The sequence below is a fragment of the Helobdella robusta genome (genome assembly GCF_000326865.2).
Source record: "Helobdella robusta unplaced genomic scaffold HELROscaffold_18, whole genome shotgun sequence".
Classification (NCBI taxonomy): Eukaryota; Metazoa; Annelida; class Clitellata; order Rhynchobdellida; family Glossiphoniidae; genus Helobdella; species Helobdella robusta.
In genome coordinates this window covers 1,746,570-1,764,069 of record NW_008703981.1, presented here as the reverse complement: position 1 = coordinate 1,764,069, position 17,500 = coordinate 1,746,570, and the positions used below count along the sequence as shown (strand labels likewise).

Below are 17,500 nucleotides of genomic sequence, written 5' to 3'. Positions count from 1 at the left end.
TCTCACTCTCTCACTCTTTCTTTCTTTCTTTCTTTCTTTTTTTCTTTTTTTTTCTCTCTCTCTTTTTCTCTTTTTCTCTTTTTCTCTCTTTCTCTCTTTCTCTTTCTTTCTATATATATATATATATAGATATATAGAAAGAAAGATATCACATACATCAGCACTTACTTATGCCATTATACATTCAATAAAAATATACATTTCATATAGGCACATATATAAATATATTGAAGTTAGTGCGTGTGTGTTTGTATGCTATTTGCGTGGGGGTTTGTGTGCATGTGTGTGTGCGTGTGTGTGCGTGCGTGTGGTGGCCTTCGTTACATTGTTAAACGAAAGGCAACATCCTCTATAATGAAATTAGAGGTTCCCATCTCATTGGTGTTGGTGATAGTTTGCTTTGTTTCGTTGTATTTTGTGAAGTATTTTCTGTGGCAGTATTTGTAGTAGTAGAAGTAACAATAGCAGCAGCAGCAGCAGTAGTAGTAGTGGTAGTAGTAGTAGCAACGGTAGTAGTAGTAGTAGTAGTAGTAGTAGTAGTAGTTGTTGTTGTTGTTGTTGTTGTAGGAGTATTATTAGTTTTATCACTACTAGTAGTAGTAACGGTAGCAGTAGTAGTAGTATTAGTAGTAGTTGTTGTTGTTAGTAGTAGTTGTAGTAGTAGTTGTTGTAATAATAGTAGTAATAGCCGCTGTTGTAGCAACAGCAGTAGTAGTAGTAGTAGTACAAATAGTTGCTATGATGGTAATTACATATTTTGTTTCTTTTCGACAGTGTACATATACACATGTGTATTCTTGTGTATGCGTGAATGTGTGTGTATGATAGTGTTTGTGTGTGTGTGCGTGTTTGTGTGATCTAGTTTTATTTTTGCTTACAATCCTTTTTACATTAGTTCAAGATGTGGTTGTTGTTTCGTTTCGTGACTTAACTGAATAAGTCCAGCTAAGTTTTGCTAATGTTTATCGTTCCAAATCTTTTCAGGTGACATGTTTTTACGTCATTGCTTCGAGTTTATTGCCATCCTTGACCTTTCTTTGTGTTTGTATGTTTTGTTTGATAGTCTTTTTACAAATTCTTGTACGTGTATGGAGGTGTGTATATGTGCGTGTGTTTGCGATGTGTATGGATGGGTCGTGTGTTTGTTTGTTTGTTTGTGTGTGTGTGCGTGTCGTGTGTCTGTATATACTTGTATTTACGTATGAATACGTATGAATATGTAGCAGAGTAGCAGAGATATGTTCGTGTATGATGAAAATGTGTATTTGAATGAAAATGGGTTGGTGTGTGTATATTTTTGTCCGTGTGTGTGTTTATGTATGCATGTGCGTGCATATATATGTGTGTGCGTGTGTTTGCTAGAAATAAACACTCCTGCGAGTTAATATTTTCCATTGTGTAGAAAATTGTATCGATTATGTGCGCTGACATTCTGTTTGTATAAAAAGTTTTATGTATGTGTGTATATATTTATGTGTTGGTAATAGACCATAATTTTTACAACATTCTATAAATTCTACCGAATGTGTGGCGTTAATATGTTTGTAGTTCGTTTTTTGCGATTTTTCTCACTAAATTTATAGAATATTGTATGTATGAATAAATGAATGAATGTACGTATGTATGGTTCTTTTATCTTTTTAATATTATTCCCCTCATGAACGGCTTTTGACGTGGCGAGGGGGCTTCTCACTAAATGGTTCTTCTTCATCACTTGTTTGTTTTCTTAAAAATGCGATTCTTTATCTTTTTCACGGTTGCATTTTTTAGCGCAAATACTCTAAAACATAGGTTACATTAGCATTTGTACAATACATACGTACATGCATGTATAACATACACAAACATACAAACAACGGTACAGCACATCACACACACACACACAAACATACAAATACATACGCCATTATCCATTTGTGTGTGTGTTTCTATCTATAAGTGTGATTGTGTGTTTGCGTGTGTGTGTGTATGTTCGTGTAGCCGTGCGTAACACCTCGTACACATTTTAATCAACGAGTAATTTTTGATGTTTTATAAGAATAAATTGAACAAAAAGTTTAATTCGTTTTATTCACGAGTGAACAAATAAATACGTTAATGCCAGTTCCTTTAGTTCAATTAATATTATTTTTATTAATTATTATTACTATTATATTATTATTGTTGTTATTATTACTGTATAATTATGACGCATTGAGTTCGAGAAAGAAAATTCATATTCTGAACCTGGAAAAAAAATTCACTTAGTTACTTTTCCATTTTTCCACGCATAGGTGCAAATCAAACAAAAACCTCTCCAACCGAAGTTAACGAACGATTTTTAATCCATGTGCCTGCTGAGACGCCATTGTCTATGGAATTTGTAATGTCCAATGTCTATTGAAACAATCTTCTAAGTATTGTATCTAATTAGTATCTAGTATTTATCAGGTATCTTGATGTATCTTACTCTACAAACATGTATCGCGTATATAATGAAATATGTCTATCTTGAAAAATATTATTATTATTAAATATAAAATATAAATATAAAAAATATTATTATATATCATGTGTATAATGAACGTGTATCTTGATATATCTCAACATATATCAAGTGAATACTAATATTCCCTCATCTATGTCATCATCAGCAGACGTCATCTCCATTAGAAACTCCATAATGACGTTCATTAACACAACTACCTCTAAATTTCATTTTAAAATGTTATCAATTTTGCATTATCTCGTGTAGTTTAACTAAACCAGTTTTCAAAAAAACGTAAAATAAAAAAAATCTCTTAAAAAACAACAACGAAAAAATGGATTAGGCTTCGGATTTCCAGAAATATCTGACGGCAGGTAACTCCTTCGTCCTGATGAAAATGTCGCTACCACGGTTGGCGAATGCCGCCATTAAAGCGGCTGCAAAGACGAGGATCAGTGCTAGGAAGGCTGCTAGGCTGAAGTTGTAAGAAATCCTCTTGAGCCTCTCAGACTCGTTCAAGTTGTTTCGTTTGTTGTACGCCATCACTATTTCGTGGTGTTTATTAGTATTATTAACCATTATTATTTTATTTATTACTTATTTATTATCGTACCACTGATATTGTTAATAGAAAATTTTTATATAGTGAACCTAAATACTAATTGAATTAAATCAGCAGATGCACAGAATTTGAAGCTGAATTTAACGCCGAAAAAAACCGTTATAATTCTCAATTTAATTCTGACACAAATTTACACAAAAGAAACTGTTGAAATACGAAATAACATCGACTCGAAACTGGAAAAAACTACCCAACCCGCCAAAATCAGCGCTGGGATGCCTAGTGGCGGGAAAAATAGAGAGGCCAGCACACCGATTCCAATTGGGATTGAATAATTTTGGCGCTCTTTGCTGTAGTATTCGTTAGGTGGCACAACTGCCGCTACAGGCATCGGAAGGGCTCTCTGCTCTTCCGTATCCGAGTACATGGCTCCTTGATCCAGATGACGGTGTTGCTTTTATTTAAATTTAAATAGATTTTTCCGCTCTTTTTAAAGTTAGGTATTATTTTAACGTGTGATTTTCTTTTAGTACTTCTTTATACTTATAAGACTTACCTAACACTAGTACTTGAACTAATACTAAGTCGTAGTACTAATTCAACAAAACAGTATCGAACCAAGTAACGTAATCAGTTTAGTATACAACTCTTTAGTTTACCTTTACTACTAATACAATGCAGAACATTCGATATGTTAATGAATAGTTATGTAAAGTTATGTTCTACGTGCCATAGGAACAATATTTATAATTAATTAAATTTAACTATAGGTACTCCAGACTGTACTCTTATATAACTGTATATGTGTTTTGTTTAATTAATTAATTAATTAAAATATGATTAATAGTGCTTCGAAAGTGTTGTAATGAACTTGGAAATCCCATTTATAAATGTTTCAAACGACATCTGCAATAAATCAGCAGCACAAATTCAACATTTACATTGAAAAATAATTCCAGAAATAATATTTTTCGTTATAATATTTGATGAAAATTTACTGAAAACAACAACACACATGAACTGTTAATTAAAAACATTGTACACCTGAATTGCAGGTGTTTAAAGAGATGTGCGTGTTGGGCGTTATCGGTTCAGTTCTGTATCATAACCAATTGTGATCATTTGATTTCGATTCACCATCTGAAAGACAACAAATTTTAATATTTTAATTACACCCAACGGTAAAAAAAAAGTTATAATACGTTTATATTTCTTAAAACACTATAAACTCCATTTAGTTACTATTGAAAAATCAGATATTTTGCCACAGAATAAGTATAAAGAAGAACTATGAGAAAGAATACCCCGATAGGGTTTTAAGTTGTAACTGCATTACATTGATAACGTTACTGCAAGTTAAGCTTTGTCACGAACCAGCATAAAATTAAACAAAATTTATTCGAATTTGTTAGCCCCATTTTACCCAAAATGATTCTTAGCAATTTTAGGAGTTTTAGTATGTGTTTCATTTTCAATTCTAAAACAAATTTTCCGAGCAAAAATGTTCATTATTGCTTTTAATGTACTGTCTATTTTTTAATTTCAAGTTTTTCGTAAATTTTAAGTTTGAATGTTATCGAGACACCTCCTGTTTTACATCGATTCTTTCATCTTTTAGTAATTTTCAAGTAGAGGCCATTCTCCGTTTTTATGGTCAGTGACATTTTTTTCTTCACAACGCGCTCCGGGTCCAAACTAACTGAAAATCTGGAAAAATGGAAATAAAATAAAAAATTGGAATTCAAATAACATTTATTTTCTAAACTAACTGAGCAATTAATAAATAAGATCAGATTGTGAACAAACATCTTACTTGTGCAAAACTTTGCATAGGATTATCTTCATCTCATTCATAGCAAAATGCTGCCCAATGCAGTTTCTGTGAAAAATTTGAATCTAAAATTAATAAATTACCAAATTTTTATTTCCAAAATTTACCTGGGACCAGCTGAAAATGGAACGAAAGCGAAAGGTTCAACTTTTTTAAAATTTTCTGGAAGGAATCTTTCCGGATCAAACTTCTGATGCGATGAAATATGTTGCATTATAAAATAAATGAATTTAATTGGAAATAATTAAAGGTTAAACATTTTTCAATATCAACCACTAAACAATTCATCGAAAATGCGTTTTATAAATTGTAATTAACAAATAAACGTTTGAATGAAATCTTCACCATAGAAAAATTGTTCATTAAACAATTCTCCATCACATTCACAGCTTCGACATTCTGTAACACATACAACCACAAATTCATAATTTTCATAATTTTTTTTTTTGATAAATTTTATCTGACTTCTGACCCTTACCGCGTGGTCAGGCCAGACAGTTTTATTATGGTGCAGGCTGTAGATCATGGGGCAAACGGTCATCCCGATTGGACACTCCTTCCCATCGATGACCAGGGGCTTCGTCAGTTCCCTCTCAATTAAGGGCACCGTGGTGTGGTAGCGTAGGGATTCCTTGATGCAGCAAGTTAGGTATTGAAGTCTCTTAAGGTCTTCGCTGGATTATGTATTTAAGTTTTTTTTTAAAATTCTTTCTTTAATAATTTTCAGAGTAACTTTTAAATATATGTGAATATCAATGAATCACACACACTGTATATAAAATAAACTGGAATTTCTTGGTATTTGAATTCAGTTACTGCAAAATCAAAAGCAGGCACTTTGACCGTTAAAATTGAAACGCACTGAAAAACGTCATTGGAATTTTTGTCCAAGAACATCTCATCTATCTCCTCTTGGCACTGCTTTTGAAATTGTGGATATAAGGCCAGAGTGTACAAGACCCAGGAAACCGATGATGATGTCGTGTCGTGGCCTTAGGTCGGGTGTATTTTTTCAAAAAAATATTTTCATTATTTTCACATCAAAAATTCATCTTCCGCTGAATTTGGTATTATTTAATTTTGAGAAGGAAAATGAAATGAAACTGAAATGTGGATGCAATTGTGATCTAGATGTAATTTAATGTAACCTTGATGTAATATAATGTAATTTAATGTAACCTTGATGTAATTTAATGTAACCTTGATGCAATTTAATGTAATTATGTGTAATTCAGAGATAAGATTATTCGTCGGCTAACCTGCAAACATCAGAGTATTGACTTCTGCTCTGATCTCTTCGTGTGACAGACCATTGCCATCTTCGTCGCGAGCTTGCAGTAGCACGTTCAAGAAATCATTCAGATTCGTACAGCATTCGTCTTTATTTTCAAGACCTATCTTATATCATAATGTAGAAGTGTTTTCTTGTTTGTAATACAGTCTCTTTTATAAGATTTAAAATATTTCTTGAGAAATTAATAAAAAAAAGTATAATAATTTTCCAACTTACTTTACGTTTCTCGATCAGGTTATCAGATATGCCGTTGACGTATTTGCAGTACCCTTTAAATTTTCGCGAGTCGGCTGTCAGGTTGTAAAAAAAATCGAAGTGCTGCCATGGGCTCCTGAATTTATTTGTTAATTAAAAATTTGAGTCTCCTTTAATTTTATAATGTTGTATGAGGAATAGTAATTTTTTAAAAACGTTTACTCTGTGGTGAATTTTTTAATGAATTGTAAAGAATTAAGACTCCTACAATGATCGTTTCGTCCAAAGGTCTGTAAGATTTTCAACCGCCGCCATGTATGGATGGCATTCACTGAGTAATAAAATAGTTTCCAGGTTCAAAAATAATTATTTAATTGATTAAAATCAATTAATTAATGTTAAGATTACCCTATTTCTTGGATGTTATTTTCGTAGGAGAAAGCGCACCTAAGAATGATGTCCAATGTTAATGAAGAAAGATTGCTCATTATTTCAATGCTCTCACTTGATTCAGCATACTTTGTTAGTTTTTTCTGCGTTGTTTTTAATGGTTTATGTCTATCAAATATTTATTTTTATTTCAAATTGTTTAAAATTTTTTGAGAATTAACGTTAAAAGAAGTTTTTTTTTAATTTTTGTTAATAACTAAATTCTCTCACCAAGAAGACATCAACACATTGATTTTTAACTGTAACAAATTTGTGGAGGTTGTCGAAATGGAAGACAGGCGTCAACAACCTTCTCGTCCTCGACCATTTCTCGCCAGAATTCATCAGCAGCCCGTTCCCTACCCAGTCAAATCCATATTTGTATAATCCCATCGTCATTGGTTTCGGCTCTGAGATAGCGTTTTTCAGTTTTTACAATTGATTTCAACAATTTTTCATTTCAACAAAGCTGATCAATATTATTCACGAAACAACTTTACGTTTAGGTACCTGCCGTTTTTAAGATTTCTTTGACGGTGTCTGGGTGGGTGACTTGAACGGTCGGTTTGAACCAGTTCCAAGCCCAAAATGTATGACATCTTGGATACTTGTCCACCATCTGCTCCCAATATTTTATCCCTGCTTCGTTTGGACCCGGAAACTATCCGGAGTAAAAATTTAGGAAACATTGACGCTACATAAGAAGATTAAATTTCATAAGGTCTAAGCGATGTTCTCAAAAAAATTAAAAAATAATTGATTAATTTTATTTTAAAAATGAATTTTATTCATATATATTGGTAATTTAATAATTTAACCAGAAGTAGGTGGCCCCAGAAAAAATGTTTTTCCTCCATCGGGAACATGTTGGCTGCCATGCCTATGGTTCTGTGATTTTTTAGACACCTCACAATTTTGTAGATGTAATAGGCCAGGATGGCTGTCGACAAAACAACAATGTAATTAATTACCGATGAGATTATCTCCATGTTAGCATTCGAAGCCCTCAAGATAAGTTACTGGTGAACGTTTTTTCAATTTTTTTTGGTAGGTGTTTGGATTGTAAGTTAGTCCTCCCTGATACGATTTGTTAGATTATTCTATTTTCAACGATGATTGCTAAAAAACTAACGCCAAATATATGTTATAAAGCCATAGCACGTATTAAAACAGACGCATGACACGTTTAACCTGGCATTACTTAGTGAAGCAAACGTTTAAAAATTGCCATTGGACTTTGTGTAGATCTGTTCTTAATATTTTCTCAACCAAACAACATTTTTATGATCTTATTTGAAGCATATTTTTCAACTATGCGCAGTCGTGTTCCACAAAAAAAAACCCTTTTAATGTTACTTCATGCGTTTTGTGTTCATGCACATGTGGGCATAGACTTTTATCTGTTTATAAAAGTATGAAGTTATTAGATTCTAAAACGAGTATTTCTAGCTATAGTAGTAACAAGTAAAATTATAGTAGTGCTGATAGAATACTATTTTTACTAACTATTAACTAGTATTAATCGGAAAATCTGCTGCTGAATACTTTTTTCACATCGTACAATGTTTCAGGTATGTTGCTGTATGTGAGAATAGAAAAATGTCAGAAAAACGTCAAAATAGGATATAGTTTTGATTTTTATTAGATAGTAGTGACAAGTCCTTTAGGTATTTCGAAATCTGTAAGGTTCTGGTTGCAACGTATAAAAACTTTGTACATGCACAAATCAATCATGTGTTATATATTTTTGTAACATAAATGTGTCGAATGATGCGGTCGTAAAAAGTATTGATGTAGAATTAACTTCATACAAAATCGTAATTAACTGGAAATTTAAATATTTTTTAGTTTGTCTAAAGGAGATGAAAAAATTTTCCGATCACAAATATTATGTTTGGCAACGTTTTCTTCATCTTTTTGTAACTTTTAGGAACATTCCGTCTTCCGTTTTCAGCACCATTCCCAACTCTTTTTTTACAACACGTTCCGGATCTAAGCTTATTGTGAATCTGAAGATTTGGCGCATATTTTAATTTCAATTTAATTTTTGAACTACAGAAAGCAAAAAAAATCGTTACTTGTGTAAAATTTTGGCGAGAATAATCTTCATTTCATTCATTGCAAAGTGCTGCCCGATACAATTTCTAAAAATTAATAATAATAATTTTTTAAATCAAAAAATTTTTCTGCCGAAATAATTTTTTTTCTACGTTACCTTGGGCCCGCTGAAAATGGAACAAAAGCAAATGGGTCCATTTTTATGAAATTTTCAGGAAAGAATCTTTCAGGATCGAATCTCTACAGTTAAAAATTAGCAAATGTGTACCCATCATAAAATAATAATGCTGTTACAATCACAACTAATTAATCCCTCTTTTTTTATCTCTCTCTCTTTCTCTCTCTCTCTCTCTCTCTTTCTGTTTGTCTCTCTCTTTTTCTCATAAATTCATTCAAGACGTGTTAATCAAAATATTTAAGATCTAAAAATGGCTCTTGTCAGCTGCTAACCGTATGATCCGTCCATATAGTTTCATTATGATGTAACTGTTGTAACATTGGAGAGATGACCGTTCCGGGTGGGCACATACGACCGTCGATAAGCATCGGCTTGGTCAGTTCTCTTTCAATGGAAAAGACTGTGGTATTCAAACGGAGGGATTCTTTTATGCAACAAGTTAAGTAGGAAAGTTTTTTCAGGTCATCACTGAATAAATTTTAAATAAATTTATAAATAAATCAAATATATATACAAATAAAATTTAATAATTTATTTTGCGAATATGTTTTTTGCTTAAATATTAATAGTTTTAACCAGAAATCATAACTCTATCTTATATTATTCTCATATTATTATCTTACATAGGAAATTTCTTAATTATTACTCTTCTTATATGCAGTTTTAGTAATGTTTTCCCTACCAAACAGAAACCAATTTATTTTTTACTGATTCAACAAAACATAAAAAAGTAAAACAATTATCTCAATTATACTGAGTTATGTCATCATCTGAGGTTATTTTTCTTGAAAAAATCTCATCAACTTCCTCTTGGCAGAGTTTTAGGCAGTGAGGATTTTGTGCAAGACTGTATAAGACCCAACCTGATGATGTGGCTGTTGTTTCATGCCCTTACATGTTCACATTTATTTTTAATTTTATTTTATTATAATTAAAATTTAATAAAATTTTGTAATATTTCCACCATCATCATAAGATCTCGTTGATATTCACGATATGATTTGTACTCTGACAATATGTGCAAGTTGCACTCAAGTATTAAGTAAAGTTATAAAAAAAAATAAGCTATAAAAATCTGCGTTACTATGAATGAAAAAATTTTAAGTTTCAATTAACCAGTACAAGTTTTATTAGCGAGATGTTAATGAGTTATTGTCAAATTTTGTAGGAATTAACGAAATTTTTATTAGCACAAACCAGCAAAGAGCAGTGTGTTAACTTCAGCTCTGATCTCATGATCAGTCAAACCGTTTCCATCTTCATCACGAGCCGTCAATAGAACGTTCAAAAAATCATTTTTCTTAGGGGAGTTTTCACCCGAGCGTTCAAGTTCATTCTAAGTTTATTTTATTTTATTTTTTTAGATGAAATTAATTTTTTGTAAAATAATCACGAGACGTACTTTTCGTTTTTTGATTAGTTCGCCTGAAATCTCGTGAACGTATTTGCAGCTTTTTTTAAACTCTCTGTAATCAGATGAAAATTTGTATATGAAATCAAAATGCTGCCACGGCTTGCTGGAAAGAGTTTATTGAAAATATTTTAAAAATTAGCAATGCCATTTACCAATATTATCTTATTATTATTTGTAGTAGTAGTAGTAGCAGCAATAGTTGTAGTAATATGGTAGAAGGAGTAGCAATAAAGTAGTATTAGTACTGCTAGTAGTAGTAGCATTAGTAGTAATAGTTGTAGAAGAAGTAGCAGCAGTAGTAGTATTAGTAGTAGTAGTATAGTAATAGCAGCAGTAGTAGTTGTAGTAGTAGTAAGTAGTAGTAGTAGTAGTAGTAGTAGTAGTAGTAGTAGTAGTAGTAGTTGTTGTTGTTGTTGTTGTTGTTGTAGTTGTAGTAGTTGTAAGCAGTAGTAGTAGTAGTAGTAGTAGTAGTAGTAAGCAGCAGTAGTAGTAGTAGTAGTAGTAGTAGTAGTAGTAGTAGTAGTAAATATAACAGCAAAAACTTAATAATACGTACAACGATCTTTGCACCAGCAGAGTATCTAACTCATGGCAAGCTTTCATGTAAGGATGGTTTTCGCTGTGATAATATTTCAATAGATATTGTAAATAAGTAATCTGAGTAATTAATTAATTAGAGCAATTAAATATATAAATATACTTTTTAATATCTCTATTGTGGGTTGGTTTAATAAATTTTATTTGTCTGAAAAGGAACAGTTACACATACACAAACACATACACAAACACATACACATTAAAGGATAGCGATAGTCTCTAGAAATTACACATACCATGCACTCTGTGTGTGTTTCTATTTGATAGTGGACGTGATGTTATTTGTTGGTTTAAATTTCTGATTTATTTCGTGGTATATCGACCATACAAGTAAACTTAAACGATCATTTTTTAAAAATCATATGCATAAGCATAGTAATAGAGAGAGAGAGAGAAAGAGAGAGAGAGAGATTTGAATAAATAAAAAGAGATTAAGAGAAAGAGAGAGAAAGAAAAGAAAGAAAGACAGAACCGGAGGGGAGGAAGAGGTTGTACTGCACACGCACCCAACTTCCTGGATGTTGTTCTCGCAAGAGAAGGCACACCTGAGTATGATGTCAACAGTCAAACTTGATAGATGGCTCATTATTTCAATGCTTTCTCCTCCTTCTGCATACCTTGATAACTTCTCCTGTTTATATGAATTACTCGAAATTAAAAGAAAATATATTAATAAATGAATTAAGTAACGTAATCTATATTTAATTAATGATAAAATTTTAAAAAAATGTAGTATACTAAAAAATACTAGAAATACTAATACTAAAAAAATACTAAATATAAATACTAAAAAAACCATAACCAGGAAAACATCAACGCATTGATTTTTAACTTTCAAATATTTGTGCAAGTTGTTAAAATGAAAGACTGGCGTTAAAAGTTTTCTATTTCTAAGCCATCTAGCGCCAGAGCCCAGTAGCAACCCGTCGCCTATCCATTCTATCGCGTATTTGTACGTGCCCATTGTCAGAGATTTCGGCTCTTGAAAGTATTTCGAAAACATTCAAAAATAAATTAATTTTGAATTTAAAATCATTAATAATTTGTAATTTAAATATATATTTATTATTTTTTTTACACGAAACCTGCGGTTTTCAAAATTTCTTTTACAGTATCGGCATGGGTAACTTGAACAGACGGTTTGAACCAGTTTATAGCCCAAAATCCGTACGATCTTGGATACTTATCAACGAGGTACTGTAAATAATTCAGATAATCTTCACCGGCTTTAGGTAACTATGGAAAAAAATCATCATTATTGTTTGTATGAAACAATGGAACACACAAATAATCCCTCTCTCTTTCTCTTCCTCTCTCCCTCATTACTTGCAAACAAACACAAATACACACACTACATAAATACATACAAAGAGAGGAGAGAGAAAGAAAGAGAGAGGACAAAGACAACTTTTTCTATTCATTGCACTTAAACTATATAACAATTATACTATAATAGCCATAAAACTATACTCTATTTTTTATCTTTTTATACATTTTATGGCATTTAATAATTTATTATTTAATAAATAAATGAATTAACTGATTAAATTAATTAATTTACTTCGTGTAAATGACCCCAAAACCAATGTTTGTCGTCCATTGGATACTTATTAACAGCCTTTCCAACGGTTATAATTTTGTTGAAAAATTTAAAGATTTGGAAGGTGAGATACAGTATCAGCGGAGATGATAGAATGATGATATTTGTTAGAATCAATGATAGAGTATCCATTTTTTTTTTCAAAAAAAATGAGTTGTTGAGTTTTTATCCAATACAAATTAAAATTAAAACTAGCAAATTAAAACTAGGTCTAATTAGGTCTATTTTAATTTAAATATTCACTGTTTTTTATTTTTTAAAATGATTTTGAAGCAGTTTTTAAACCGATCGAATTTGAGAAAAATAATTTTGTCGTTGCTGTATATATCTTAAACACAAATTGACAACAACACGTCCAGTTTGCTTGCTACTTTATAAATGGATAGTATTTAATTCATCTATAAATTGCACGATGTTGTTTCATAAGCCTAACAGCACCTATTACAATATAGAAGATTGTTAGCTTAATTTGAAGATACAATTGAAGTTAATAGAAAAATTCGAACTTTGAAACTCTCATCTGCTGATATTATAAAAAATGGCATATGATATATTGAAAACGATATATTTGCTTTTTTATACATGCATACATTTATATATAAAATTGAACAAAAATAAAATCGTCTAGATTTATGTATTAATACATTTAAAAAAAACATTTTCCCTAACAATACGTATTTGGTCAAGTTGTAGCTAAGAGCATTCTTCCATTAAAAAACTAAAAACCGTTTGTGACGATTTGTTTATTAGTACAATCAATCATTTTTGGAAAAAAAATTTCATATTCAGAAAATTCTTCAAGCGAACACAACAAAATAAAAAATCGGTCCCATCAATTACGTAATAAAACTCGTTCCAGTTAATTTTGTTATCCTAAATTCAATCGTATGCTCGAACACTTTTATCTCCTAGATACTTTCAAATACAAACCATTCTCGGTTGTCATCACCAAGCCGAGTTTTCGTCTAACAACATGGTCAGGATCTAGAGTGACTGTGTACCTAGCGACAGAATATTAAAACAAATTTTTTTTCGAATCACAGTTTGATTGTATAATTCTTACTTCTGAAGAACTTTTGATAGGATAACTCTCATCTCGTTCATTGCAAAGTGCTGTCCAATACAGTTCCTGTAGAATGCGTAATGTCAAGAAATAATTTAACAATAATATAATATTTATAATTAATTGGGGAAAAATAGTTTGTTGAATCAAACAGAAAAAAATAATCTTCCATAATGTCCACCTTGGTCCAGCTGAAAATGGAACAAACGCGAACGGATCCATTCTTTCTATATTGTCAGGAAAAAATCTCTCCGGATCAAATTTCTGCCAAGAAAAATTCAAATTTTTATTTTTAAGAAATATTTCTTAATTAATAACTTCAACATTCAATCAACACTTCCTAACGGCATAATCACTCCAGACCGCCTTATTGTGATGTAGATGGTAGAGCATTGGACAAAGTACAGTACCAGCTGGGCATTCCTTCCCATCGATGACCAGTGGTTTGGTCAGCTCTCTCTCAATAGCGGGCACTGTGGTGTTCAGACGTAAGGATTCTTTGATGCAGCAGGTTAGGTAGAACAACTTTTGAAAATCTTCGCTAGATCGGGGATAATTTTTTTTAATTATACTGTTTTGAACTCTTCATTTAACTAGCATTATTACTTGAAACATGAAAAAGTAAATGTTATACAAAATTTTATATTCATATCTACAAGGTGATCGGTATTAAAGCTATGAAAGTTTATTTAAACATCTAAAAAAGATTCAAATTTTAAGATCTAGATCCTAAAAAAAAGAATCTCATTTATTGAATACAAATTTATGTCGTTAGTAGTCTTTCCAGCAAACATCTCATCAATTTCTTCTTGACATTGTTTCTGAATGTGAGGATTTTGTGCAAGACTGTACAACACCCATGTCGTAGAAATCGAGGTTGTGTCATGCCCTAAATAAATGTTTATAGCTGGTATAATAAGTGGAGGCAAAAAATAAAATAAAAGCTATATCAAATTTTCAAACAATTTCAATTTTATGCAAGTATTATATAACAATTAGGTTCAATTTCTCACGAAGTTGACATTGTAAACGTTAAAATTTTCAGTAAAATAGTGTTACACATGCAAAAGTTTCTAAATTTAAAGAATCATTGTTCAAGTAAAACATACCCGCAAAGAGTATGGTGTTCACTTCGACTCTCATCTCATCATCAGACAACCCATTTCCATCTTCGTCGCGTGCTTTCAACAGTAGGTCTAAGATATCATTCTTAATAGTCATTTTATCTGCTACTGATGTTTTGTATTCTTCCTGTATTCAAATAAATTACTCTTAGGACTTGCACTTATTATTATTATTAAATCACTTTTAAAAATATTTTCAAATAATTTTCTAAATTGCTCTTAAATTATTGCTAGAATTATTCTAAAATTATCCCTGTCAACAAGTGTTAATGGTTAACTAATTGGATAAGTAGACAAATGCCTACCTTCCGTTCTTTAATGAGTCCATCTGAAATGTCGTGAATGTATTTGCAGAGTTTCGTGAATTTTTTAGAATCCGCTGAGAGTTTGTATATGAAGTCAAAATGTTGCCAAGGTTTCCTAGAAATATAGGTTAGTTTAGTTTCAATTATAACAATTCAATGCTCACGGCGTACATAGGTATCAATGGCACAATAACATTCGGAGATCTCTTTGCAACCAAATCCGATCAGATCAACTCAAGTTCCGACAACTTTAGCTGCTAAACTATCTCGTCACCCAATCACGTATTAGTAACAATATTTGATACTTTATTCAAGAAATCTTAAAAAAAGTATTGAGTAAACATACAATGTTCTTTTCATCCAAAGATCACCAAGTTCGCGGACTGTTTTCATGTAGGGATGGTTTTCTCTGGGATTAATTTGTAATAAAAATTGGCAGCTAATAATTTACGTTTACATACTCTTCATGTTTTTCATTAATTTATTTAACAAATTTAACTAAGAAATTAATGTACAACTCTCAATTATTTAGCCACATAAATAATCAGGATGGTTATTAAAACTGATGCAGTCTGAATCCACTTGATAGATTTTCATGAAACGAGGCTGTAGATACTACGAAAATTACTTTAAACTTTTACGAACCCAACTTCCTGAATATCATTATCGTAAGAAAATGCACATCTAAGGATAATATCCATAGTCAGAGCAGATAAATTTCTCGTTATTTCAACACTTTCTCCTGTCCCATCGTACTTGGACAATTTTTTCTGGATGAAATGCATTTTTTGAAACAGTGCAATTTGAGAGTTGTAAAAGACAGTTTAATGTTTCCGTTCTAATGACAAACCTACCATGAAAGTATCGACGCAGCTATTTTTAACTCTGAGGAATTTGTGTAAATTATCAAAATGAAAGATTGGCGTCAGTAGTTTGCGGCTTCTAGACCATTTTTCTCCAGAACTTAGCAACAAACCTTCGCCAATCCACTCCTTACCATACTTGTACACACCCATCGTCATCGATTTGGGCTCTTGGTTGAAATAAATAACTTTAGAAGTGAATTAAAATTGAAACTGTTAAAACTTAGGTTTCACTCTCTTACCAGCAGTTTTCAAAATACTCCTAATAGTTTCCGGGTGATAAACTTGAATGGATGTCTTGAACCAATTCAGAGCCCAAAAATTGTAACATCTTGGATATTTATCGATCATGTAGTGCCAAAATTTTATTCCATCTTCATTCAGTCCAGGAAACTGTTCGATTGCAAAATAATTTTATTTTTGAAAAACTTTGCAAAAAATTTTATAAAAAAATTTATGAAACCGCTCACTAAGATGGCCATATGCTGATCAAACGTTGACCATAAAAAATGAAAAATATTGACCATGTGATATTATTAAATATGATATTAATTCGTAGAAAAATAGACACACACACAACAACAAAAATTAGTTATTACACACTAGCACATCTAAATCTCAGTCATTACCATTTATCTGTAAAACATAAAAATTTTCTGAAAGATGATAAAAACTATCTAGAAGATCATCGAAATTCAAAACTATCTAAACAAGACAAAACTGAAGCCCCTACTTGTTTAATATGTCCCCAAAACCAATGCTTTTCTTCCATTGGGAAGGTGTCCGCCACTTTTCCAATCACTCTTATCTTCTTGAAAAATTGGAAAACTTTGTAGATGCCGTAGCCTGCAATCAGTGTTGAAAGGAAAAAGATGTAGTAAATTATCGACGATGCAACATCCATTTTTGTGCTTCTTTCGATGTACTAGCAGCAGTAGTAGTAGTAACAACAGTAGCTGCCGTAGTAGTAGTAGAAGTAGTAGTAATTGTAATTGGATGGTTTATCTAATTTTAATTGCCGATATTTAAAAAAAATTCTTTTGAGACATTCTCATAGATGTTATTTTACAGTTTGAAATTGTATGTACTTTAACCTATAATCATGAAAAAATCTACAGACCACCATTTTAAACCCAGACATTTGAAATGTTCACACACATACAAACGAATACATACGCTGCGTTCTTAAAGTTAAACGAGCAAGCAACTTTGTAATTGCTCAATTAATAAATACTTAATAAAGTTTTCGTCCAGTGTTTAAATTAATTTGAACAACTCACACAAAAACACACATAAACACACACACACACGCACATACATACATACATACATACATACATTCATACATACATACATACATACATACATACATACATACATACATACATACATACATACATACATACATACATACATACACAATTATTTTTTGATAACATTGCTACTAAAATAGTTGAAAAATCTGGTGATCCCAATGATAAAATTTATATAAAGCAAAATATATCGTTGTTGTTGCAAAG

General features: G+C 31.3%; 3 protein-coding genes across 3 annotated transcripts; all 3 read right to left on the bottom strand.

Annotated features, from left to right (window-relative positions):
• Positions 1-2,806: 2,806 nt before the first annotated feature.
• On the bottom strand, positions 2,807-3,456 carry HELRODRAFT_170569 (hypothetical protein; the record flags this gene model as incomplete). The annotated part of the gene is made up of 2 exons (XM_009016376.1): positions 2,807-3,012; positions 3,285-3,456. 2 exons carry the CDS (start codon positions 3,454-3,456, stop codon positions 2,807-2,809), a joined length of 378 nt encoding a protein of 125 aa, XP_009014624.1.
• A 1,180-nt stretch (positions 3,457-4,636) lies between these two features.
• Positions 4,637-11,989, bottom strand: HELRODRAFT_76730 (hypothetical protein; the record flags this gene model as incomplete). Its single annotated transcript, XM_009016375.1, has 10 exons — positions 4,637-4,736; positions 4,843-4,908; positions 4,968-5,050; positions 5,339-5,534; positions 5,723-5,852; positions 10,212-10,350; positions 10,408-10,527; positions 10,981-11,047; positions 11,532-11,656; positions 11,828-11,989. 10 exons carry the CDS (start codon positions 11,987-11,989, stop codon positions 4,637-4,639), a joined length of 1,188 nt encoding a protein of 395 aa, XP_009014623.1.
• Positions 11,990-13,353: 1,364 nt separating this feature from the next.
• On the bottom strand, positions 13,354-16,975 carry HELRODRAFT_191108 (hypothetical protein). The gene is made up of 12 exons (XM_009016374.1): positions 16,714-16,975; positions 16,223-16,373; positions 15,972-16,150; positions 15,763-15,887; positions 15,464-15,526; positions 15,118-15,232; positions 14,798-14,939; positions 14,449-14,577; positions 14,034-14,230; positions 13,870-13,952; positions 13,689-13,754; positions 13,354-13,626 (listed from the first exon to the last, which is right to left on the bottom strand). Exons 1-12 carry the CDS (start codon positions 16,882-16,884, stop codon positions 13,527-13,529), a joined length of 1,521 nt encoding a protein of 506 aa, XP_009014622.1. The 5' UTR covers positions 16,885-16,975; the 3' UTR covers positions 13,354-13,526.
• Positions 16,976-17,500: the final 525 nt, after the last annotated feature.

Coding starts and splice junctions, on each gene's coding strand:
- HELRODRAFT_191108 (XM_009016374.1), bottom strand. CDS start 16,884: ATGGATGTTGCATCGTCGATAATTTACTACATCTTTTTCCTTTCAACA. Junction 16,374..16,713: donor TTTGGGGACATATTAAACAA/GTAGGGGCTTCA, acceptor GCAATCGAACAG/TTTCCTGGACTGAATGAAGA. Junction 14,940..15,117: donor GACTCATTAAAGAACGGAAG/GTAGGCATTTGT, acceptor ATTTGAATACAG/GAAGAATACAAAACATCAGT.